At 47.7% G+C, this 27,413-nt stretch overlaps 1 protein-coding gene across 1 annotated transcript in view; it reads right to left on the bottom strand.

Moving 5' to 3' along the window:
• ldb3a (LIM domain binding 3a) overlaps positions 1-27,413 on the bottom strand; it is a 210,520-nt gene that overhangs the window by 144,327 nt on the left and 38,780 nt on the right. The window contains exon 3 of the mRNA XM_085970260.1: positions 14,085-14,236. Coding sequence (XP_085826386.1) covers positions 14,085-14,236 — 152 coding nt within the window. The remainder of the gene's footprint in view (positions 1-14,084; positions 14,237-27,413) is intronic.

The following is a 27,413-nucleotide window of genomic DNA, read 5'->3' as shown; positions in this document are numbered from 1 at the left end:
AAGGTGGGGCAATATGCTCAGAGGTCTTAATTATAGTCATACGGCACAGGAGGCGGCCATTCGGCCCATCGAGTCCATGCCGGCTCTCTGTAGAGCAATCCAGTCAGTCCCATTCCCCCGCTCTATCCCCGTAGCCCTGCAAGTTTATTTCCCTCAAGTGCCTATCCAGTCTCCCCTTGAAAACAGTGAGTGTCTCCACTTCCGTCGGCAGCGAGTTCCAGGTCCTCACCACTCGCTGTGTAAAAAAGTTTTCCCTCATGTCCCCCCTGTATCTCTTGCCCAAAACCTTAAATCTGTGTCCCCTAGTCCTTGTACCATCAACTAGTGGGAACAGCCTTTCCCCGTCTAGCCTATTCAAACCCGTCATAATCTTGTACACCTCTATCAAATCACCCCTCAACCTCCTTTGTTCTAATGAAAACAAATCCAGCTTCTCCAACCTGTCCTTGTAGCTAAGATCCCCCATCCCCAGAACCATTCTGGTAAATCTCCTCTGCACCCTCTCAAGGGCCTTCACATCCTTCCGAAAGTGTGGTGACCAGAACTGGCTGAGCACTTCAAACTGACCACCCCCATCCTGGGGGTAGCGCCTGCTCCTCCCTGTACTGACAGCCAAACTAACTCAGCATGTGAAGGAAATGGAGGAGGGAGCTGGCTCTGGCTCTGGCTCTGGCTCACCGGGCACAGATCATTCAGGCTCCAGTGCACGACATCATTGAGTCACTTGGAGAAACTCGTGCCAGAAGACGAAACTGACGATAGGTCACCAACCTGAAACGTTAACTCTGTTTCTCTCTCCATAGACGCGGCCAGGCCTGCTGAGTATTTCCAGCATGTTCTGCTTTTATTTCAGATTTCCAGCATCCGCAGTATTTTGCCTAGGTACTTTTTGAAGTGTAGTCACTGTTGTAATGTAGGAAATATGGCAGCCAATTTGCGCACAGCAAGCTCCCATAAACAGCATTGTGATAATGACCAGATAATCTGTTTTTGGCTTTAGTTGAGGGATAAATATTGGTCAGGACACTGGTCAGAACTCCCCTCCTCTTCTTCAGATTCTGCCCACCTGAGAGGGCAGCTGGGGCCTCAGCTTAACGTCTCACCCGAAAGACAGCACACCGCTGACAGTGCACCCCGCCCTCAGCACTGCATTGAGCGTGTCAGCCTAGATTATGTGCTCAAGTCCCTGGAGTGAATCCACAACCAATGGCCCACTAAGCTGCGAGGTCGTGGTCTGGAGGTCCTGCGCAGGCCGCTCACCGACTTTACATTGGAAATAACCGCACATGCCCGAAAAATTGAATGGGCCACGCAGCCAGTTAAAGGGCCCATGCACCAAAAAAAAAATTACAGGCAACATTGTCCACAACCTTCTGAATTCAGAGGCGAGATTGCTACCTTTGAGCCACAGCAGTTCTACTCCTGACAGTAGGCCTATTGCTGTCACCCGAAAAGTTCTAAAGATTCTTTATATTTTTCTTCCCAAAAAGGGCATAGAATATGAAGAAAGAATTGTGAACTTTAAGAAAAAACCTTTGGGGAGCAAGAATGGCAAGAAAACTTGGCCCCGTTTGCCACATCACCCACCAAGTGATGCTTCAAATCTGATTTAAAAGCATAGAGTAGAGTATATTTCAAAAAAGTTTGACAAGTGTTTTTGACGGAGCTGGTTCCTCTTTAATGGTGTTCATCCCGACCCATGGCAGCACCATCAGTTACCGAGGGTGCAGGCTGTAGCCCAGTCATGGGCAGCTTCATCAGCAGGAAGACAGGACCAGGAGGAGGCCATTCAGCCCATCAAACCTGTTCTGCCATTCAATTAGATTTTGGCTGATCTGTATCTTAACTCCATCTATCCATCTTGTGTCCGTAACCCTTAATATCCTTGCCTAACAAAAATCTATTAATCTCAGTTTTGAATTTTTCAAACTGGTCTAGCCTCAGCTTTCTGGGGGAAGAGAGTTGCAGATTTCCACTACCATTTGTGTGAGGAAGTGCTTCCTGACATCACCCCTGAACGGCCTGGCTCTAATTTTAAGGTTATGTCCCCTTGTTCTGGACTCCCCCCCCCACCAGAAGAAATAGTTTCTCTCTATCTACAGGAAACTTTGGTTTATCCGGAGGTTAACTGTCCGGAATGCTCGAGCCACTGGCAAAAATCAGGAGCCGTTTCGTTAGGTTTTTTTCCTTTTTTCTTTTCGTTGCTTTTTTTTTTCCCACCAGTCAGGCTCTGCAAGGTCTCGCTGAAGCTGTTGCTAAGCTACAGAGAAGCTTGCAAGGTACAGCCGACTGTTTAGAAGCACAGGGTTTGTTGCCAGATACAGAGCTCAAAATCTCCGTATGTTTCAACATTAGCGCTGGTTTGTCCGGCAGTTTTGATGGGACAGCAACAGCTCGGTCCCGTCGGTGCCGGATAGCACAAAGTTTCCTGTACCCTATCAAAGCCTTTAATCATCTTAAACACCTCGATTAGATCATGCCTTAATCTTCTATACTCAAGGGAATACAAGCCTAGTCAATGCAACCTACAACCTTGGGTAGTAAAACGTCCCAAGGCGCTTCACAGGAGCGTTATCAAACAAAATTTGACACTGAGCCACATAAGGAGATATTGGGGCATGTGACCAAAAGCTTGGTCAAAGAGGTCGGTTTTGAGGAGCATCTTAAAAGGAGGAAAGAGAGGTAGAGAGGCAGAGAGGTTTAGGGAGAGAATTCCAGAGCTCAGGGCCCAGGCAGCTGAAGAAAGGACACATTTCTTACCACAGGTTCTTTCTCCTCTCTTTAGATTGTCCCCTGTACTTTGCACCAATCAATGGCTCTTTTCTGCTCCCAGGATAAACCACTTTTAAGATGTTCACGAGTAAGGCGGGCGAGAAGGACCCACGATGAATGCATTGCCCTATTTTCTATGCCTATATTTGGGGAAAACAGGCTTGCCTCTGCTTCCCCCTACTCCTGCTGCCAGAGTGTAATCAATTATAAATATGTTTCCTTTACTTCATTAAGTGCTTCATATCAGTTGAGTATGTAATTTGGAGATATTCCCTGAGCAAATCAGAGTCTGACTAGGTTACAATTACCAGCTTGAGGCAGACTGCTCTGGTCAGGGAGATGACAAGATGGATTTCAGTTAGCAGAGGCTGAGCTGCTGTGTACAATGTTGCTCTCAAACCTGAATAAAGATTCCTTTTCATTCAAATCTTTGTTTACAAGTAAACCATTACAACTTCAAATAAAAATTATTAACTCAGTGACAGCACTCTCAGCTGTGAGTCAGAAGGTCGTGGGTTCAAGTCCCACTCCAGATACTTGAGCGCATAAAGATAGGCTGACACTCCAGTGCAGTGCTGAGGGAGCACCGCACTGTCAGAGGGGCCGTCTCTCAGATGGATGTAAAAGAGCAGGGGAGTTCTCATGGTGTCCTGACCAATATTTATACCTCAATCAACATCAATAAAACAGATCATCTGGCCATTATCTCACTGCTGTTTGTGGGAGCTTGCTGTGCGCAAATTGGCTGCTGCGTTTCCTACATTACAACAGTGACTACACCTCAAAAATACTTCATTGGCTGTGAAATGCTTTGGGACATCCTGAGGATATGAAAGGCGCTATATAAATGCAAGTCCTTTCTTTCTAACTTCACTCGGTGTCCGACCTGTACCAAAGTGATCACTGTGGCTATTGCTTCACAGGGACAAAAAAAAATTCAGGAAGGGACAATTACTGGCATGGAAAGAAAATAACGTGCCTGGAAAATGAAAGATATGGATATCCTGATCGACAATTGAAGCTCTCTCAACAGTACTCGGTAGCAGTGTGTTAAGAAAATCAGATGTTGGGATGTATTAAATGGTCAATATTGAGCCCAAATAGTGAGGTAATCCCATCAACTTATAAATCATTGCTGCAACCACACTGAGAATACTGTGCACAGCTCTGCTCGCCATAGTACAAAAAGGATATTGCAGCTATTGACAGGATACAGAAGAGAGCAACCACAATGATTGAGGGGATGGCGGGATTGGATTATGAGGAGCGATTATGCAAATTGGGCATGTTCTCACGGGAAAAGAGAAGGTTGAGAAGTGATACGATTGCTGCTTTTAGGGACTAAATAATGTAGACCATGACAAGCGGTTTCACCTTGGCCAGACCAGTAGAACCAGAGGACACGGCCCGTGCTCGAAGAGGGGACAATTCAAAACTATGCTGCTATTTGATTAGTCAACACCACCATTATCGTTGTACCATGTGATTACCGGGATGGGAGAAGGCGAACTGGATGGACCGCAGTCTTTTTTCGACTGGCAATTCCTACGTTCCTATAAACAGCAGCAGAGAAAGCAACACAAAGAGAAAAGTGAAGGACAAGAGTGAATTTAAAAAAGCCTCACATCGGAGTAAAATGGAAAAGTTGCAGCCCTGCTAACCTGCAGGTAACAGGAGATCTCTCCGAATATTGGAAATGGTTAAAACAAATATTTTAAATTGTTGTTTATAGGGGCTACTGGAACAGACGACAAAGAGGATAGGATCCATTTTCCTCTCTGTTATTCAGGAAGATGCATTAATAATTTCAGCTCTGAGCAACGAGACTCTGGCACTAAGTATGACAAAATAGAGACTCTGGCCCAGAACTTCGGGTCTCCACGGGTGAGTACGCACGGGGTACTCACCCGAAAGCCCAATGGTAGTGCCGGTTTCCTGCATGCGCGGGAAACCGGCGCTTCCGTTCCCCTGAATGAAGGGGTTCAGAGTTCGAATGCGTGCGCGGGAGATTCTGCGCGTGCGCATCGAACTTTGTTGTTTTTTTTTTTTTTTGCAGGTTTTCCCGGGAGGGTAAGTCTCCAGAAGTTAGATATGTAAAAAGCAGGCGTAAGGCCTGCTTTTAACAAGGTAAGTGGTGAATTAATTAAAATTAAAAAAAAATTTCCACAGGTTTATTATTTTTAAATACTTTAAAGAAGGGTAAGTTTATTTTTAGGCCCGTTAGAAAATAAAATTATTTTTTTCAAAAATTTAAATTATTGTTTAAAATAGTTATTTCATGTAATTTATAGTTTCTTTTTAAAAAGTGATGTTATTTTTGAATTTATTTGAAGATTTAGTGATGTTTTGGGGCCCGTAGTATTTATAAGTTTTGAAAGCTCTTCCTGTCAAACTTATGAATGAAGCATTCCCTGCTACCATTGGCTCTCCATGGCCCACGTGATCCCAGGGGACGCTTCGAACTAACTGCGTCCCTGGGATACGCAAGCACTGCGCGCCGGCAGTTGGAGGAGGCGGCCCAGGATCGCAATTCCACGGGGGCCCATAGCTCAACGGCCGGCGCGCTAGGTAAGTGCAGGTCGGGGGTTTGCACCCACGGGAAGCCCCCGACCCGAATTTCTGGGCCTTTGTGTCTGTATTTGGGATGATTCTATAATGTAGAGATTGGATGGAATGAGTCACCCTTCACTAAGTTTTGGTGAGAAAGAGTCCTTTTCTTCAGGACCAATTAAGATAAAGACACTTCAATGGTTGCTGAATGCAGACAAAACATGAAGTAATTTCCAAACACCGTCAACTGTCAAAACAAGCAGACTTTATCGCTCAGGAAACTAGCCGTTAAAAGCCATTAACGTCGTATCTTCCAGGGTGTGAAGATAAAATGGCTTTACATAAAAAAGCTCCACGAGATAGATCTCAATTCTGGCCGATAGCGTTTGTTTCTGGCAAAGCATCCAGGCTCCATGAGGACACTCGTGACTCCAAAGATTATGGATGCACCATTTAATTTGTTCCATGGGAGCTGTAAAAGATTCCACTTTCTGAAAAGGGTATTTAACCCCTGGTGGTTGGTTACTAATTTTCCCCCCTTTACATATTTGTTCCAAGGACACTGGCAACACTGGCAAGGCAGTTTATTTCAGGTAAGACTTAAAAATTCCCATGCCGCTATTTAAAGAAGAGCAGAGAGTTTTACCGGTGTCTGTGGCTCAGAGTAGCACTCTCGCCTCAGTTAGAAGGTTATGGGCTCAAGTCCCACTCCAGGGACTTGAGCACCCAATCCAGGCCGACATTCCCTGTGAAGTACTAAAGGAGCGCTGCACTGTCGGAGGTGCCGTCTTTCAGATGAGATGTGCCCTCAGGTGGACGTAAAAGATCCCACGGTACTATTTCAATGAAGAGCAGGGGAGGTCTCCCCGGTGTCCTGGCCAATATTTATCCCTCAACCAACATCACTAAAACAGATCATCTGGTCATTATTGTTAGATCCGTGTATTTTTGATGTTGTGTGTCCTTCAATAACTAGACACGAGACTGCAGGAACAATCAACAGGTATTTACTGGATGAGGGTTACTCTAAAACTAACATACAGATCCCTACTCAGGGTTTATATACAGGTGTGGTCACTGCCGGTACTACAGTATACAGGAGCTGTAAAAAGTAGTTCTCCCCTTAAAGGTACATACACTACAATTCCTCCCCTTTTAGATTGACAGTACCATAACATTCATTTAACAATTAACACTTTTAACATGCACATTAACTGAAAATAGTCCATTTATAAATTCAGTCTTTGGGGCGGCTTCCTGATCCTTTCTGGGTAGCACCTTTCCTGAGTGTCTTGCTCTTGGTGCGGAGGCCCCCTGTCGTCAGTTGGTTCATCAGCTTCCGATGCTACTGTTTCTGGGGTAGATGCTACCTGTATGTCGGGTTCATCACCAGGTGCGCGAGACATGGGGTTGACTCGTTCCTGTGACTCTAGGATCTGGTCGACATGGCGTCTCACAATGTTCTCCCCAACATCCACTGTGTACATTAGTGGCCCCTGCCGTGTGCATATCGTTCCTGGTTGCCATTTCTCTGTTCGGTAGTCGCAGGCCAAGACTGGTTGCCCTACATTGAAGCTCCTTGTCAGCTTCTCATTGATGTGCTGGAATTGCTTATTCTCAACATCTCTTCATACATTTGGTCTGAGCAAATCCAGACGAGATCTTAACCTTCGGTTAAAGAACATCATGGCCGGGGTCTGGTTGGTGACTGCATGTGTCGCATTTCTGTAGGCTAACAGGAAATTGTCCACCTTATGCTGCAGTGGAATGTTGTCATCGCACATGGCCCTTACTGCTTTCTTAAAGGTTTGTACGAACCTCTCAACCAATCCATTTGTGGCGGGGCGGATGTGTAATGCCTTACTCCATTCCTTTTCATGAATCTTCGAAACTCTTCGGACACAAACTGTGGTCCGTTATCAGAGCAAATCTGCTCTGGCAAGCCGTTCCTGGCAAATATGGTCCGTAGGACTGCAATAGTTTTCTCCGTGGTGGTGGATGACATTTTGATCACCTCAGGCCATTTCGAGTGCGCATCCACGGCTATTAAAAACATTGAGTCCATGAATGGACCAGCAAAATCAATATGCACCCGTTGCCATTGAGATGAGGGCCACTCCCATGGGTGCAGAGGGGCATGTGGTGGTGCATTTTGGACCTTCTGGCATCCTGAGCAGCTCCTTGTCAAGTCCTCGATTTGCTGATCGATCCCCGGCCACCACACATGCCCTAGCAAGGCTTTTCATTTTCACCCCTCCCAGCTGGCCTTCGTGAAGCTCATTGAGCACTCTCTCCCTTAACTTGGGTGGAATTACCACTCGGGATCCACACATCAAGGTCCCCTGGCATACTGACAGCTGTTCTCTTCTGGATGAGAATGCTGGCAACAGTGAGTCGCCATGTGTTGGCCATCCCTTCACCGTCAAGTCATATACTCGAGACAGTGTCGGGTCATTTCGGGTCTCCTTCTCTATATCAGCGTTAGTTACTGGCAAGCATTTAATTATGGTCGAATGAAATATTTCGACAGGGTCCACTGCTGGTGCTTCCTCCGTAGTAGGCAGTGGCAGGCGCGATAGCCCATCAGCGTTTCCATGCTGTTTCGTGCCCTTATACTTGATTTCATATTGGTTCGCCCCTAGAAAAAGCGACCATCTTTGTAGCCGTTGCGCAGTCATCACCGGCATGCCCTTCTTTGGATTAAAGATGGAGACAAGTGGTTGGTGGTCCATCAGCAAGGTGAACTTCTGCCCGTGCAAATAATGGTTGACCTTTTTCACTCCCCACACCAGGCTGAGGGCCTCCCTGTCAATCTGGGCGTAGTTACGCTTGGCTGAGGTTAGTGACCGAGACGCAAAGGCTACCGGCCTCTCCGAGCCGTCCGTGAACTTGTGCGATAGCACCGCTCCAATGCCATAGGGTGATGCATCACACGCCAACCGAATTGGTAGTGCTGGGTTGAAATGAGCCAACACCTCTTTTGATGTGATCAATTCTTTGCACTTCTGGAAAGCTCGTTTACATTCGTCATTCCACTTCCATGGTACCCCCGTTTGCAGTAGGGTGTTCAGTGGGTGTAGTACTGTAGACAAATTCGGCAAGAACTTATGGTAGTAGTTCACCAGCCCGAGGAACGACCTCAGTTGTGACACATTTTCCGGTGCTGGAGCCTTGACTACTGCCTCAATCTTTTCAGGGGACTTATGTAACCCCTCTTCATCAATAACGTGGCCACAATACGAGATCTGCTTCTGGAAAAACTCGCATTTGTGGCAATTTGCTCGGGCCCATATTCCTTCAATCTAGTGAGCACCTGCTCCAGGTTGGCAAGGTGAGCACTGTCATTTTCGCCCGTGACCAGGATGTCATCCAAATAACACTGGGTCCCTGGAATCCCTTGCAGGACTTGATCCATTGCCCTTTGCCAAATAGCCGTAGCTGATGCTTCCCCGAACACCAGCCGGTTGTATTGGTAGAGATCTTTATGAGTGTTGATCGTGAGGTACTGTGGAGAGGCTTCTTCTACCTCCATTTGCAAGTACGCCTGGGCCAGATCAATCTTAGTGAGGCGATTCCCTCCAGATAGCGAGGCGAAAATATCTTCAATCCGCGGAAGCGGATATTGTACCGTGTGAAGGACTGGGTTCACTGTCACCTTAAAGTCCCCACAGATGCGAACTTTCTTTGGTTCCCCAGGCGTATTACTCAACGACCTCTTCATTACAGGAGCGATGGGTGTGGCCCACTCGCTCCAGTCCACTTTGGACAGTACTCCTGAACGTTCCAAACCTTCCAGCTCTGCTTAGACGGCTGGGTGGATCGCATAAGGCACCGGTCTGGCCTTAAACTTTGGGCTTGCATTTTCCTCTATTTTGATCATCGCTGTTATGCCTTTTAGTGTTCCAAGTCCCTCCTGGAACACTTCTTGTGCGTCAGTTAGCATTTTTGACAGTCGTCCAGGTGTGGCGTCGTAATCCTTTTTGGCATCTACAGTCAGTGCTTGTATGGAATACCAATCTAGCTGTATCTTCCGGATCCATTCACGTCCTAGTAGTGGTGGTCCTCCATCTGGCAATAGATATAGGTCCATTTTTGGTGTTTCCTTACCGTTATATACAACGTTCACCCTTATTTTTCCTTTGGGGTAGAATTTTTGCCCCGTGTACATCTTCAAGACAATCTCTATCTCTCAAGGGTATATGTGAGAATAGCCGCTTGTAGTCCCTTCGGTTTATGACTGTTAGGGCTGATCCTGTGTCCAATTCCATTTTCACTTGGACTCCTGCTATCTTGAGCGTGACCCAGATAGTTTGATGATCCTCCGTTTGGATCACCTTATGTAGTTTCAGACAACCCAGCTCCTTGCTTCCGGAGTCTGTATCACTTTTCTGTTCGTCTGAACTACTCTCCGTCACCTTATGTACCTTCTTGTACTTCTCCTGTGGAGATTTCTTGCTGCTGGTTTTCTTTCCCGACCTGCAGACTCTTGCTATGTGTCCTACTTTTCCACACTGTCTGCACACTTTGTCCTTAAACCAGCAATCATTATGGTCGTGTGTTGTTCTGCTGCAGCGATAGCACTTCACTGGTCCGTATGACATTTCATTTGTGCCATATTCTTGCGGTCTCCGTTGTATCTCTGCAGCGCCCCGTGTGGCTGCTTCGTGTGATACTGCAATGCTGAAAGCCTTGTCCAGCGTAAGATCCTTTTCTGATAGAAGCCGTTTCTGGGTTCCTTCACTTTGAAGCCCACACACAAACTTGTCCCTTAAAGTATCTGCTAGTCCCGTTCCAAACTGGCAGTGTTTCGATAGCTTGCGCAGTTCCGTTAAATACTCAGCATCACTTTCATCTTTATGCTGGTTCCTTTTGTGAAACTTAAATCTTTCTGCTATCAGCAGCGGTGTGGGGTTTAAGTGGTTCTGTAGGATTGACACTATGGCCTAGAAATTCAGTTGTTTGTGCCAGCCGCTAGCGCCTTAGGAGGAGGAGATGTGGGGCGCTAGGCGGCTAGCGGCCGGGCGCTGCGTGATCTGCGCCTCTCCCCAACTTCAGTAAAGATTTAGCGGCGGCGCAAAGCCTTTGCGCGCGCAGATCCGGACGTCATTTCATCGTGCAACGCCCTTTGTGCGCCCCAAACCGGAAATTCAGTGGCGCCAGCCTATTGCGCGCCTGGTGCCCCTAGCGACTGGTAGAGGGAACGGTTCCCAGTCGCTGCGGGGCGCGGGGGGGCGCTAATTAAATGGCACTCCTCCTGCAGTAGAAATGGCAGCCATTTTGCAACACTCCTTCTTTGTGAGAGACGGATCTTTGCAGAGAGACAAAGGTAGAGAGCTTTCTGGTTTGGCTCAACACTCGCACAGGTACTTGTGGCTTCAGGCCACAGCTTTGCACTTGTCTTTAACTTCAGAGCCATAGCATTGATTGGAAACATATAATGGGGGCTGCAATGGGTGGAAACGTTGGGCTTCTCCATTGCATTCAAGGGGCTCAGAGACGCCGTGAGAGAGTGGCAGTCATGGCCAGAGGCAGAAGGGGCAACAGGCGTCGGCTAAGGAGGCCTTACCCACCCAGGGTACACCGCCAGCAGTTCTCATATCTGAACATGTCTGACGAGCAGTGTGTTCGGAGGCTGCGATTCCGAAGGGCGGTGGTCACGGAGATCTGCCACCTGCTTCGCGGAGATCTGCAGCCACAGCTGGAGGAGCAGGACGTCTCTGTCGGTGGCAGTGAAGGTGACGGTGGCTCTCAACTTCTATGCCACCGGCTCCTTTCAATCCGCTGCTGGGGACATTTCCAACATCTCCCAGTTTGTGGTACATTGCTGCATCCGCCAGGTGACCAATGCCCTTTTCAGAAGGAGACGTCAGTTCATCTCCTTCTCCATGGCCCTTGTCAAGCAGCAACAGCGTGCAATGGGCTTTGCAGCATTAGCGGGCTTCCCCATGGTGCAGGGCGCCATTGACTGCACGCATGTGGCTTTGCGGGCACCTCTAGAGCATGCCGAGGATTACCGCAACCGGAAGGGCTACCATTCGCTCAACGTGCAGTTGGTGTGTGACCACAGGCAGATCATCCTAGCTGTCAATGCCCGCTTTCCAGGCAGCAGCCACGATGCCTTCATCCTGCGCCAGACTTCTGTGGCAGACATGTTCCAGGCCCAGCCTCACCCACGAAGATGGCTTCTCGGGGACAAAGGCTATCCTTTGTGCACCTGGCTGATGACCCCGCTCCGTGCGCCCAGCACCCCTGCTGAAGAGGGATACAATGACAGCCATCAAGCAACCAGGAACCTCATTGAGCAAACAATCGGCGTCCTGAAGCAACGGTTCCGCTGTCTGGATCGTTCCGGAGGAGCCCTACAGTACTCGCCTGAGCGAGTCTCCCATTTCGTGGTCGTGTGCTGCATGCTGCACAACCTGGCTATCCGCAGGACTCAGCCACTGCCACCAGACATTGGAGGACCACCAGAGGAGGAGGACCAGCACAGGAGGTTCTAGGCCCCCTCTCAGGGAATGGCTTGTGGCACAAGATGAATGTAGCCGCTCCACAAGCCCTCAGCTGAGCAGGGCAGCCAGGACTTCCAAAAGAAAGCATGGACAGTGCGATTTAAGAACATTTATTACTTTGATACCTCTGTGCCCTTCCCACATAACAAACTAATGGAGAGAAGCCCCCCTCAAAAACACAAATCGAGCAGTCTCGGCCTTTCAAAAAAACAAATCCACCCTCCCCCTTTAAGAGCTCACCGGCGCCAGAGTGCCGTCAATCAGCAGCTCGCCGCACCTGCGCTGCGCCCGCCCTCGGGGGTTTCGCCCCGGGCAGCCGGCTTAGCGCCTAATGATAGTCGTGCATCGCCTGTTTTAGCGCAGCAGCAACCTCTTGGGGCGATGCCACTGAATATCGGCGAAGATGGCGCGAAGTTGCGCCGGGCGCAAACTTTAGCGGCCGCCCGGCTGTAGCGCCCCAAACGTGGCTATACTGAATTTCTAGGCCTATGTTTCCGAAATCCTTGTGCACTGGCTTCTCTGGGGTTACTAGGTTTCGCAGTAAGCCATATGTTTTTGCACCCATGGAATTCAATACCAGCGCTTTCCGCTCATCTGGCACTTCATTCGCCTTGCAGTACACTTCTATGCGTTCGACATATGTCGTCCAATCTTCGACTGCATTGTCGAACGCTGTGATACTGCCACTCTTCGGCATCCCTGGGTGTGGTTAGACTGGCTCAAAATGGCGTTTTCCCGCGCTCTCCCTTCTTCTCCGCTGCGGCTCAAAATGGCGTTTTTCCACGCTCTCCCTTCTCCGCTGCGGCTACTTGGCCCTTGAACACCGGCTGCGCTCTGCGCGTTTCCCTTTCTTCCCCGCTGACGCTGCTCGTCCCTTGAACACCGGCTGCGCTCTGCGCGTTTTCCTTCGCGCCTCTCTTCTCCTGTCGACGCCGCTCGGTCCTGAACACCGGCTGCGCCCTGTGCGCTCTACCCTCTCTCTTCTCCCATCGACGCTGCTCGGCCTTTTCTGTGCCGTCGGTCGGCTCCAGCCGCCGCTGTCTGGGAAGGGTCTGCGCCGTACCTGTTGCCAGCCCGTTTCGCTGGACCACCGTGACTGGAGAACCAAGCCCGGCTCTCAACAGCCTCCCCTGCGATGCTCAAATCTCTGCTGGATGACTGGGCGGTTGCGCGTGGTCGACGCCCGTGCTTCTGGCCTCAACTTTCTTCCACTGTTCTCCAGGAGCGAATCCCTGGGAGGTAATGCATAGTTGCAGGTAGGTTCGAATCTGCCTCGTCGCCACTGTTAGATCCGTGTATTTTTGATGTTGTGTGTCCTTCAATAACTAGACACGAGACTGCAGGAACAATCAACAGGTATTTACTGGATGAGGGTTACTCTAAAACTAACGTACAGATCCCTACTCGGTTTACATACAGGTGTGGTCACTGCCGGTACTACAGTATACAGGAGCTGTAAAAAGTAGTTCTCCCCTTAAAGGTACATACACTACAATTATCACATTGCTGTTTGTGGGAGCTTGCTGGGTGCAAATTGGCCGCTGTGTTTCCTACATTACAACAGTGACTACACTTCAGAAAGTACTTCATTGACTATAAAGTACTTGGGGAGGTCCGGAGGTCGTGAAAGACGCTGTATAAATGCAAGTCTTCCATTCTTTTTTATCTACATCGCAGTTGGAAATTATGTACTATACACATTAAGAGACACTTTGCAAGGAGTTCAAGGCTGTGCTTGTTCATCATTTGATTCAGATGACATTTAACACGCGTTAACCTAGAAAATGAGCAAAAGCTGAGTAACAGCTTCAAATAAGCTGGCACAACCCCACCTCGCAAAAAGCAGATTACTCAAAAGCAGCCTTTTGATAGGACTATGACGTGTAAAAACAGGTAGTTACACTGAAGGTGCAGTGGGACATGGGCTTATCACAACTTGAGCACCAGTTTTGTCCAACAGTCCATCACCTGTGTGGAAGGATGTTTTGCAACAATGAAGGATTGAGAGCTGTAACTAATAGTAATCCTGTAACTGCTTGCATGGCCCATGACTTTCCGCCTTCTCCACAGGGTCATACAAGCACAGCAAGTCAGGTGGAGTCAGTGACTATCTGAATGTGAGGCTTCAGCTAACAGTCAAGAGCAGCGCTCCGGCTTGTGACACAACGTGCACCCAACATTGCTATCCTGCATTGTAACTTCATTCTCCTCCCATCACAGCAATTCACATCACACTAACAAGACTGCACCTACTTCTGGAGGCTCAGGTTCAGGGCGTAGGTGGCTGACTTGATCTTATTCTGGCAGTCCAGGTGGGTCATGCCCTCTGTGCTGACCCCATCTATGGCCACGATGGTATCTCCTTGGTTGATGTTTGCCAGGGCTGCCTTGCTACCCGGACTTATCTGAAATGACAAGAAACATCCGTAAATGTTGGAAACTTCAAATTTAAACAACAACAATGACAGAGATAAAACAGCAAACCAACCAACATCTTAAAAGAAAACAATAGGCTAATGTTTAGGGTGCAACCCTTCATTTCTTTTATTCGTTTATGGGATGTGGGCGTCGCTGGCAAGGCCAGCATTTATTGCCCATCCCTATTTGCCCTCGAGAAGGTGGTGGTGAGCAGTCTTCTTGAACCGCTGCAGTCCGTGTGGTGAAGGTGCTCCCACAGTGCTGTTAGGGAGGGAGTTCCAGGATTTTGACCCAGTGACGATGAAGGATCGGCGATATATTTCCAAGTCAGGATGGTGTGAGACTTGGAGGGGAACTTGGAGGTGGTGGTGTTCCCATGCGCCTGCTGCCCTTGTCCTTCTAGGTGAAAGAGGTCGCGGGTTTGGGAGGTTCTGCCGAAGAAGCCTTGGCGAGTTGCTGCAGTGCATCTTGTAGATGGTACACACTGCAGCCACGGTGGTGGAGGGAGTAAATGTTTAAGGTGGCGGATGGGGTGCCAATCAAGCGGGCTGCTTTGTCCTGGATGGTGTCGAGCTTCTTGAGTGTTGTTGGAGCTGCACTCAGCCAGGCAAGTGGAGAATGTTCCATCACCCTGGTATGGACAGCCTACCCTTATATACAAGCGAGAAGGACATACTCAAGAGAACAGAATAGGAGGAAAGGGCAGCAGAACACAATCGCTAGGAGGTCGCGAGCTCACATCGGCTAAATATTTTCCCAAAGAAGCAGCCAGTGGGTGTGGCAGTCCATCAACAGATCTGAAAATGCCACACTTCATAAAGGTTGTCTGAAGTTGGAGTTAGCTATTGAGGCATTTCAAAGACAAAGGCAAGACAAAAGGGGAATCAGAAACTGCTCAAAAATGGAAAGGAAGGACAGTAAAATGTAGAATTCAATAAGAATATAATTGAGCCGAGAGCGTAGGTCTGAAGTGTTGGACAGTCTTCGATCACAGAGCTAGAGAGAGCCCAGGAGAGGAGATTGCACTTGTGAAGTACGTACTGAGTTTGGTTAGGTCAGTGGAGGAGGCCAAAGGTGGAGAGGCCAGAATGAAATTAGGAGATGAACACGAGGGAGGTTAGGATAATGTTTACAGACAGAACAGCGATAGCCAACAAATTGCTCTCCGCATTGTTTGGTTTCCCCAATATCAACATGTGTCAACTGCACACAATACTAAATTAACATTTAAAAAAAAGTTTAGGCTAAAGTCAGGCTTTTAATCCCCTCCTTTTATTGACTATTTCTCCCCTCTGCTCCTGTCTAGAAAGAAGAGAGCTATTTGCCTTCTCACACCACCTCTAAGTGGCCATTTTTCAACAATGCGCCTGAATAGTGAATGTCAAGACTATTCAACTGATCGAGGCATCACAGAATGGCACAACACTTCAGTAACCAACATCGCCGAAGCCCTTCAGCGATCTCCCCTCAGCCTTGATGACCGATGGCGAAATGCTTGGAAGAACTGCGACGTACGGAATGGATTCCTTACAGAGGACCCCACAGTACAGCCTGAAGGATCAAACCTGATCATGATAGATACTGCCACCTTCTCCATAGATGGAAGATTAAAGCATCCCCATCATGCGACTGTGGAGCTCCTAATCAGACCCTGGAACACATCATTGCGCACTGCCCTCAGAGGAAATTCACAGGCAGCCTACAAGATGTCCACGCTGTTACACTGGAAGCTGTGGCCTAGATCTCTGACTTAGATATTGACATTTGATTTGTTGTTTGCTACTACCATACGAAAGAAAACAACCCAACATGCATCTTCAGTCATGGGTTGCAGGATCGTGATCAGGACTGGCAATCTTGATCCATTTCCCCGCCTTGCTCGTCCAAGGACAATGAGAACCCTGTAGTGCTGAGATTAGGTAACTCAGCACAGAGTCGGCATCAAACCTCACTGGTCTATAGGACTTGGAACTCACTTAACATTGATGGAGCCAGTCTATTGCCTATTCCCAGCTGATGACCCTTACTGGAGACTATGGGATGCAGACGTTAGAGGGTGAGAGATTTTTTTTAGTCCAGTATACACACACACACTGAACATATCAGAGGAAAAAAGAGAGCGAGAGAGGGAGAAAGAGCAAGAAAGAAAGAGAGAGACAGAGAGAGAAAAAAGGCAAAGGGGACTAGTACCTCATCACATCTCTCAAATATCCACAGCACCTCACATACAATGAATTTCTTTGAAGTGCAGGCAAATGCAGGAGTCATGTTGTACATAGCAAGATCCCACCAGTAACAAACAAGATGCATGATCACTTAATCTTTTTTGAGGAAGGACCAAGAGAGTTTTTCCAGCATTTTCTGTTATTTCGGATTTCCAGCATCTGCAGTATTTTGCTATCGTCCCAGGAGAACTCAGTTTTCCAAGACTTGCCAGGGGGCCACTGTTCATGGTAGCAGGCAGGTCTCAGGGGTCCGGCCTGTTTGGGTTTTAATCAGCTCACTCTTACCCATGGTGCAGCTGCCCCAACGGTTCCTAGTCTTCAGCTAACCTCAAGAAGAGCCCTCAGCCAATCAGAGGCCAGAAATTACCCAGAGGAGCTGGTCACTGAAGGGCGAGCACAGGCTAAATAAAAAATTACGTTGAAGATTTTTCAATGTTTACACATCCTACTCCATCTTCACAAACAACCCACAGGGAACCCTCCCAGCGCACATTATTCATCGGGATGGCACCTGTCCACTGCTCCAGGTCTGTAATCCCCATTAAACTACATGTAGTAATCAGGAAGGGTTCCTACTCCTGACTGCTGTTGGGCCGCCCCCCTGCTGGGCAATGCGTGTCAGGGGAGAACAGAGCCAGGCTTGGCTGTGATGACCATCACAGTCGAATAGCAAGCCAACATTTTGGCCACTTGGGTAAAGTACCAGAGCTCTACCGGCTATTGAACCGTACCCAAGCAGGAGTTCCCGAATCTTCTGGAGGGCGGGCGAGAAGGGAAGAAGTCTGGGGACACCTATCGAAGAAGCCACCTGTTCCCTCAGATTATTTTCAAGTCTCTTGGAAGTAAACAAACAGTCAATTCCTTCAGGGAGAAGGGTTTCTTTATGGGCTACGTAGCGCGAGACCAGAAGTCCCGGCCAGAATGGAGATGATTGGGTAATTCCCCTGTCAATCACTGCTGTAAGTGACTGGGATTGATTTTACACACATTATTTGTATTATGTAACTATCCTCCACTCACTGCATTGTGCTGGAGAAATAATCCTGCTTTTATCAGGAGACTTTGCTGTAGTTTCAGTCAAGAGTTCGGTTTTCTGTAGTTTGAAGAGACTCTTTAAATAGACTTGGTTTGCTGTAAGTCGTGCCACAAGTCCTGCCCTGCCTCCTGGCTCATTGGCTGACAGTGGGGTCAATACTCACTGTTCTTTTTAAATACATGATGCAATCAATCATTCAGAGTTCTTCAGTCTGAACAACCTTCAGAAACACAAAGGGGCTCATTTTCACCTTCACCGCTGGCCAGTTATTTGGTCGCGTGGATCAGCCACCCCTTGTAGAACCTCTGGAAATCAATTACAGGAAAATCGGACGGGCTTTACAATAGACAGATGATCTGCTCGACCAGATTATCAGGCATGTGGCGATGGTGAAAATTTACTCCAACATTTTGAGGAATCCATTTGCTTTAAACCCTTTGAACGTAGGTTTAATCAGTTGCGATCAATCACTTGGCCTCGAATATTTCCATTAGACCGCAAAATAATGAAGATTGCCCAGCCGCAAGTTAATGAGACGGTAAACGGGCATTGTGTGGAATCATAAGGGCACGTTCAGTAATCCCATGTACCCAACAGGAAGCCAAGCTCAAAGGGAATTGAGGTCATTGAAAGGACTACAACTCCACAGCACTGCACTTCCACCCTGCTTTGTGCTTGCCTCCGCTCAGAGTGCTGGATTGGTACATTTAGAAAAGGAAAAGAAGTTGCATTTATCTAGTGCCTTTCATGTCCTCAGGCCAATTAATTATCTGAGTTTTTTTTTTAAAGTATAGTAACTGTTGTGTAAGCAGAAGTGGCAGCCAATTTGTGCAAAGTAAGGTCTCACAGACAGCAGTAAGATAATCTGTTCTGGTGTTGATTGAGGGATAGATGTTGACCAAGACACTAGAAGCACTCCCCTGCTCTTCTTCAAATAGCACCATGGAATCTTTGACATCCACAAGACAGACGGGGCCTCGGTTTAACGTCTCATCCGAAAGACGGCACCTCCGACAGTGCAGCGCTCCCTCAGCACTGCACTGGAGTGTCAGCCTAGATTATGTGCTCAAGTCTCTGGAGTGGGACTTGCGCGCAAAGCCCCAAGCCTAGAGGCGAGAGGGCTACCACTGTTCAAGATACATTTGCCCAATTGCTTCACCAAATAAAAGTACGCACAAACCAAGAGCAAATCTATTTAAAATGGAAGGGCACAACAAGCTGAATGAAATGAACTGTTTAAACATACAAAAAGTTAGGTCCTCAACGCTGGCTGTTTTGGAGCACGTCACCTGCCACTTTCCTACAACGAGCACCAATTAACAACCACGGAAACATTGGGATGTCCGCCCTCAATCCACAAAATATAACCCCCGGCGTGCAGATCTGCCGTTACCTGGAAATCCCTCCCTAAACCTCCCCCCCTCTCAGATGCTCCTTCATACCTACCTCTTTGACCAAACCTTTGATCACCTGTCCGAGCTCCTTATGTAGCTCCAGGTCAAATTTTGCCTGATAATCGCTCCCGTGAGGCGCCTCGGGACGTTTTTACTAAATTAGAGCTGCTATAAAAATGCAAGATGTTGCTGTTGCAGGAAATGAGATTTTACACCCTGGAGGCCATCCTTACTTTCAAAGAGAATGAACTAATTATGTTAATTAGGATGAGGTACTTGAAGCTCTTTTAAGTCTAGCCCGGGGTCTGAAAACCCACAGCAAAGCACTTTTAAAAGTAATAAACCCTCAATTGGTCACAGTTGGAACTGTTCATTTGAACTTTAAAAAAAGCACAAATTCCCCTTGTGTTTTGTTCGAATTGCCCAGATGTTAGTCTTCCCCGAATCAGCAAACCCGCTGCTCTGGTGCCCGCAGTGCCTCTTGGTGTAGACATCATGACGCACACACCCGGCTATTCTCTCTCGTGTAGGCGCATTTATCAATGTCACAGGGAGTCGACGAACACGTGGAACGACAGATCCCCCCACACACACAGCGCAGAGAGATCTGTTACACTAGGGTTGCCAACTCTGGTTGTATTCCTAGAGGTTTTATCACATGACCTCCGGCCTCCAACCACCCCGCTCCCACCATTGGCTGCCCAACACGTCCATTCCCACGGCCGCTGGAAAGTGAACAGACTCTCGACTGGATGAATCTTGACTGTCAAACGGCCATTTTACCCATTGCCAATATCTTTATGACGAATAATTGAAAATGTTCAAAGAAAATTTTAAAAACCCACAATTTTTATTCATGCCCCCATGATTCTTGTCTCCTGAATTTTCATCGCTCTGTAGGAATTCACCAATGTCGAAGGTCACCGATGTAGGAATTCGGGGTCACCAATGTAGGTATTGATGTATTCCTAGCTAATAACTGAGGTCGACTCAGGAGAAGAATCAAATAGGTCTTTAATGTAAGGTTCGACGAATTGCAGAGAACAACGGAGATCGATGCAGGAGAGCCGTGGAGCAGGTCTTCACCCGACGGGGACACCACGAGGACCGAGAAGTCAGTCCCGTGGATTGCGTCGTGACGTCATCGCGTTTTCCCGCGCTTGGGGCGGTCACGTGATGTGCGACGTGACATCGTCACGTTTGCCCGCGCTTGGGGCGGTCACGTGATGTGCAATGTGCCGTCGTCGCGTTTGCCCGCGCTTAGGGCGGTCACGTGATGTGCGACGTGACGTCATTGCGTTAGGTCGCATTCTTAAAGGGGCAACGCCCCGTACATGCAAACTCCATATAAACATAGTTAAAGGGAATTATGTACAGTAAGTAAGAGACACTCGGTGGTACCGCTACAGCTCCACCATTGCCGGCCGTGCCTTCAGCTGCCTGGGCACCAAGCTCTGGAATTCCCTCCCTAAACCTCTCCACTTCTCTTTTCTCCTTTAAGACAGTCCTTAAAACCTACCTCTTTGACCAATCATCTCCACTAAAATCTCCTGATATGGCTGAGTGTCAAATTTTTATTTTTGATAACACTCCTGTGAAGCGCCTTGGGATGTTTTATTACGTTAAAGGCGCTATATAAATATATAAGTAGTTGTTGTTGGATGACTTAAAGGCACAGTACTGGCCAGGAGATTAATCTTAAATAGAGGGTTGGCCACCCTATTGTTACACAGGTAAATGTGGGAAAGCAGTGAAGTTAGCTCTCTCCCCCCGGAGACCCAAGCTACAACACAAGAGCAGGTATAATCAACTCAAATTGGACAATGATTCTGGGCTTTGGCCTTTCACTGCAACAGGTCACTTGCAAAGCCAGCGTCTCCCCAGGAGAAGGCTTAATCAAGCCAAGAGAATGCTGTCAAGCCTCTCCATGCAATGAAAAGGTCAGACATTCTTTACATCAAGATAACAAAAGGTCGAAAGTTTATAATTACAGTTTTACTGATTGGTTCTCATTCTACGCCGCGCTGGGGTTTGATAACAGATGTAGCATCGCACAGTCTGACATGCTGCGAGAGTGCCCCAGCTCGGCACAAACATCTTGCCTTCATGGATTAACGAGCTCTCTCTGTGACAGACAGGAGCTGTAATCGCAGCATGATCATGCCACAGTGCGCATCGGGTATGACACATTCGCAGCAGGTGGGGCCGATCAAGCACAGTCCAGAGTTCATTATGATCGCTGGTTTTGCTGTTGGGCAACCATTATATCCAGTGAGCACCTGATCTGTATTCGGTTTCATCCACGTAAACTTTGAGCAGTTTTTTAAAAAGTGTTGTATGGTTTCTAAATAAACGTTGAGCCAACAGCATAAAACATAGGAGGGATCTTAACAGGTTCAGCTGCTGGCAGTACAAAATGCCTGTGATGAAATATTCCATTCATCACTGCCTGTGACTGTGGTTGGTTTCAGGTTCCCCCTTACCATTGTATTGCCTGTGACTGTGGTTGGTTTCAGGTTTCTCCTCACCATTGTATTGTGTATTGGAATGTATGGAATGTGTTGTGTGTAGGGCTCCGCCCATACCTGGCCTCTATGTAAGCCAGCTCAGTCTGGCCTCACAGCCAGTACTGCAGACCTCCAGGGAAGATACCTCTCTCCACTGCATGTTATCTTCTAAGTTAATAAAAGCCTTGTTTTGTATCGCTAACATCGAGTCTCAGGATTATTGAGGCACATCAATGCCATTGAAAAAGGACATTTATATAGCGCCTTTAATGTAGTAAAAAGCACTTCACAGGAGCGTTATCAGACAAAATGTGACACCGAGCCACATAACAAGATATTAGGACAGGTGAGGTAGGTTTTAAGGAGCGTGTTAAAGGCGGAGCGAGAGGTGGAGAGGTTTAAGGAGGGAATTCCAGAGCTTAGGGCCCAGGCAGCTGAAGGCACGGCCGGCAATGGTGGGGTGAAGGAAGTGGGGGATGCACAAGAGACCAGAATTGGAGGAGCGCAGAGATCTCAGAGGGTTGTAGGGCTGGAGGAGGTTACAGAGATAGGGAGGGACGAGGCCATGGAGGGATTTGAAGACAAGGATGAGAATGATAAAGTTGAGGCGTTGGAGGACAGGGAACCAATCAATATTCCCTGCAATTTTTTTTCAGGGTGCAGGGCCCATTCAAAAATACCGCGCATGTGTGTTTTTTCTATTTAAAAGCCGGCTGCGCGGGGCCTTCGAGCACTGCACAATCGCGCCACTTACAGGGAACACTGGAGCCAATGTAGGTCAGCGAGCACAGGGGTGATGGGTGAACGGGACTTGGTGCGAATTAGGACACAGGCAGCAGAGTTTTGGATAAGCTCAAGTTTACGGACAGTACTGAATATAACACTGGCTGCAACATCCCACTTAACATGCACTGCATGTCCGAGTCTGACATCAGAGGGACTGTCACCAACAGGGACCGTCTATATTACTGCGCACCACAGGGACCGTCTGGGTGTCTGCATCACTGTGCGCTACGGGGACTGTCTATTACTGCATGCCACGGGTACCATCTGGCCATCTGTGTCACGTCTTTACCTCAACAACAGTTTAACCATCAACATTTGTCCAAAACTTCTTTTCTTGTGCGCACAGCTTGATTTCCTAATCAGAATTCTGAAAGCGAGCTGCACCTCTACTCTCCACACACCAAGTTAGTTAGTGTAACTCAGATCGCTGGCAAACTGCTTAGAGAACCTGCCCACCAGGTCTCCGGTCAATTTGTTGGCAGAAGATACCAACACACAGGTTAAATTACTGATTAAATTTATTGAAAATCATAAGTGATGTGCAGAAGCAAGAATGAATACAGGTAGAAAGCCAAGCAGCACAGCGCTTGTATAAGACAACGGGAAACAGTACACAAGGGGTTAATCAGCCCTCTGCTGAACGCTGCGTTCAGTTTTTATTAGTGGCCTGGAATAGAACGGTTTCTTTGGATGAATCAGAGGAGCATCCTCCTCTTTTCTGGTGACCCATGTGCAGGCTTGGCGTACAAATCAGATTGAGGTCACACGTGGAATACAGGAGCACTCCTATAACCCTGGAATTCTGTGTACCTGCTAACCACTGAAATGTTCTCATAACTTCTACCCATTTTTTCCCCTTTCAATTGATCATGCTTGAAGGAACAATTGCTTGGACCCCACAGCATGAAATGCTCTCGAGAAGTTAAACACACCTGAAAAGTAGAAATTTGTAGGGCTATGGGGAAAGAGCAGAGTGAATGGGACGAATTGGATAACTCTTTCAAAGAGCTGGCACAGACGTGATGGGACGAATGGCCTCCTTCTGTGCTGTATGATTCTACAGAGACCAGGGTTTTCGAATAGTGCCAGCTCCTGATTAACACACCACCCAACCCCCACCATCCCATATATTTTGACTGGGCAAAAAAAAGTCTGCTGGTGTGCACAAAGCAGAAAATCCCAGAAATCCAGAAATCTAAACACTCAAAACTGGCCACCACCCCTTTATGACGCTTATATGATACAGTTCAATTCACACCTTGATCAAAACATCTTTATAATAATGAATTTCTGCTGCAAAGTGACCAGCCTCTTCTTGTAGACTAAAAGAAAAAAGACTTGCATTTCTATAGCGCCTTTCACGACCACCGGACATCTCAAAGCGCTTTACAGCCAATGAAGTACTTTTGAAGTGTAGTCACTGTTGTAATATAGGAAACGCGGCAGCCAATTTGCACACAGCAAGCTCCCACAAACAACAATGGTGATAATGACCAGATAATCTGTTTTAGTGATGTTGATTGAGGGATAAATATTGGCCAGGACACCGGGGATAACTCCCCTGCTCTTCTTCGAAATAGTGCCATGGGATCTTTTACGTCCACCTGAGAGCAGATGGGGTCTCGGTTTAACATCTCATCTGAAAGACGGCACCTCCGACAGTGCAGCGCTCCCTCAGCACCGCACTGGAGTGTCAGCCTAGATTTATGCGCTCAAGTCGCTGGAGTGGGATTTGAACCCACAACCTTCTGACTCAGGTGAGAGTGTTACCCACTGAGCCACAGCTGACACGAACTCGAGATATTCCTCTTGGGGCTCGGGCATAAAGCTGGCATTTGGGGGGGGGGGGGGGGCGGGGATTGGCCGCTCATTATAGAAACCGGCCGACTTTCATTTCCACTAAAATCAAATGAAAATAAAAATCCGAGGGGTTCTCCAACGGGTGGGTGATCCACAGGCATCAATTTCACGCCCGGTGCCAAGCCGAATATCTCCCCAGTGTCTCCAACTTGAAATCGAGTTACTGTTGCTTTAAAAAATATATTTAGATAAATAAATGTTATTTGTCACAAGGAGAAGGTGTTGTATGTACCCCGCACACAGTGAACCAGCTGCTTTGGAGGCCTTCTCCCCTTGGAACTGTGAAGGAGCACACAAAAAACATCTTACTATACTTTAAAACTTTTGAGGGCAAGATGTTGAAGAGTCTGCCCGACATTCACTGGTCTTTTATCAGAGTCTGTCGCATGTTGTAGGACACCACAGTTGAAAGCTCCTGTGTGAAGAGGACAGCTTGCATGTAGGCCAATGTGTTATGTTACCATGGGACTGTCCTCAGTGACAGTTGTAAAACTGGGGGGCCCCCGTGTTTCAGCTGCCATCAATAGGAAACTCCATCTGGGTATTGAGAGAATTCAGCATCACTTGGCCTGAAGTCCCAGCCCCCATCGCTCTACATATTTCATGAAGGAGACGGCGAGACTGAATAAACAGCTGCAGATTCCAAGCGAGCGGAGTCAACATAAACAGGCCAATGATCACAGGACAGTCAAGCCGCAAGAGGCTTTGGCACCTGGGTAAGCAGACAATGAGGCGAGGGTTTGGGATGAAACTCTCAAATGGGATCATAGACATCCTTGGCTTCCTGTTGGGATATTAACACATTCAGTCTTTGGCCTTAAAGCTCCCTCCGAATCGGAGGTCCATTGAAGAAGATACATTAAAAGAAGTGTTTTCAGAGCCAGTAACCCAGGCTGCTGGAAAGAGCAGTGCCACCTATTTCAAGCTGGTTTACTTTCTCCGCCCTATCTTGTACTGAGGTACCAAGCCACGGTAATGTGCTTCCCCAAAGGAAGGGAGAAGCTGGACAAAAATCAGAGCCACTTTAGGACCAGTTTCATACACTTCCTAGCAGTTGGCTTCAAAGCAATAGTGATGATGACCTAGAAACAGGTCAATTGTCCTTGTGTGTGGCTCCGGAAAACTTTAAGGGGCGACTTGATTAAGCGAGGGATATGAATTCTTCCCCATTTTAGTGATTAAACGGTCATGCAATAATCTAGGCTGAGGGAGTGCTGCACGAGCACAAAAAAAAGATGGTTGTGGTGGTTGAAGGTCAATCATCTCAGCCCCAGGACGTTGCTGCAGGAGTTCCTCAGGGCAGTGTCCTTGGCTCAACCATCTTCAGCTGCTTCATCAATGACCTTCCCTTCATCAGAAGGTCAGAAGTGGGGATGCTCGCTGATGATTGCAGTGTTCAGTTCCATTTGTAACTCCTCAGATAATGAAGCAGTCCATGCCCGCATGCAACAAGACCTGGACGACATTAGGGCTTGGGCTGATAAGTGGCAAGTAACATTCGTGCCAGACAATGACTATTTCCAACAAGCTAGAGTCAAACCAGCTCCCTTTGACATTCAACGGCATTACCATTGCCGAATCCCCCACCATCAACATCCTGGGGGGTCACCATTGACAAGAAACTTAACTGGACCAGCCACATAAATACTGTGGCAACAAGAGGTCAGAGACTGGGTATTCTGCGGTGAGTGTCTCACCTCCTGACTCCCCAAAGTCCACCATCTACAAGGCACAAGTCAAGAGTGTGATGGAATACTCTCCACTTGCCTGGATGAGTGCAGCTCCAATAACACTCAAGAAGCTCGACACCATCCAGGACAAAGTAGCCCGCTTGATTGGCACCCCATTCACCACCTTAAACATTCACTCCCTCCACCACCGGCGCACCGTGGCTGCAGTGTGTACCATCTACAAGATGCACTGCAGCAACTCGCCAAGGCTTCTTCGGCAGCACCTCCCAAACCCGCGGCCTCTTCCACCTAGAAGAACAAGGGCAGCAGGCACATGGGAACACCATCACCTGCAAGTTCCCCTCCAAGTTACACAGCATCCTGACTTGGAAATATGTCGCTGGGTCAAAATCCTGGAACTCCCCATCTAACAGCACTGTGGGAGTACCATCACCACACGGACTACAGCAGTTCAAGAAGGTGGCTTGTCACCACCTTCTCAAGGGCAATTAGGGATGGGCAATGCTGGCCTTGCCAGCGATGCCCACATCCCAGAACAATTTTTTTTTAAACTGCCGGAGGGGCTGTCTTTGGATGAGATGTTAAACCAGGGCCCCGTCTGCTCGCTCAGGTGGGCGTTAAAGATCCCATGGCACTATTTTTGAAGAAGAGCAGGGGAGTTCTCCCCGGTGTCCTGGCCAATATTCCTCAACCGACATAACAAAACACAGATTATCTGGTCATTATCACATTGCTGTTTGTGGGAGCTTGCTGTGCGCAAATTGGCTGTCGTGTTTCCTACATTACAACAGTGACTACACTTTGGAAAGTACTTCATTGGCTGTAAAAGCGCTTTGGGACGTCCCGAGATCATGAAAGGCGATATATAAATGCAAGTCTTTCTTTTTTTCCTTCCATAAGACATCGGGAAACTCAATATCTGTTGGCAAAGACCTTGCAATGTTCCTCCTATAGGTCTTGCCTTCCCTTTATTGCAATTCTTTACAAATTTTCTTTACAAGTTCTAAATGCAAGACATCAAAATAGCCCACCCAAATCAAGCACCATTGATGTGTGGGAGATTGTCCTGCTCAACATTATTCATGCAGTGCAGCAACCTGTAGGTGGAACCCCCATCACTGAAAAGCTATCTAATTGCACAAAGTGGACCTATCATTGGAAGTCCTTCAGGAGGATGGGAAAATGTTCAAGTAGTGGATCATCTTTGTCCCGCTCCTCCTTGTGACATCACCGATTCATTCGATCCATAGTTGTCAGAATAGTCACTGTATCCCAATTTAAGGCAATATATTTAGTTAATTGGTTTTACCCTGGGAAATCAACAAAACAGCATGACATTGTGGAACTTCCCGTACCCGCTGCAAGTGTGAAGCCAGGAATCCCAATGGCTCGCAACTGCAATGAGCAAATCTGCTCATTCATTTAATCAACCGGTTTGCACAATTTGCTGACAGAAAGAAGTCCCCTGACCACAAACTGCAGCAACTTTTAACTTGTGTGCTTGAATTAGATGGCAAATAAACCGACTTCGAACATTCAAACAAGTCACCAGAAAAAGCCCTTTTTGCAAAGCAGATGACACATAATCGGAGTAAAGACCAGATCACAGAATGAGAGGGGGTTTACTGGGGGAATGGGAGCAATCTGTTTCTGGAACAGTGACCA

The sequence above is a fragment of the Somniosus microcephalus genome, chromosome 29 (genome assembly GCF_052327205.1).
Source record: "Somniosus microcephalus isolate GS21.2 chromosome 29, FLI_Smic_1.0, whole genome shotgun sequence".
Lineage (NCBI taxonomy): Eukaryota > Metazoa > Chordata > Chondrichthyes > Squaliformes > Somniosidae > Somniosus > Somniosus microcephalus.
The sequence above is the reverse complement of the archived record's forward strand: the minus strand, read 5'-3'. Positions and strand labels throughout refer to the sequence as shown.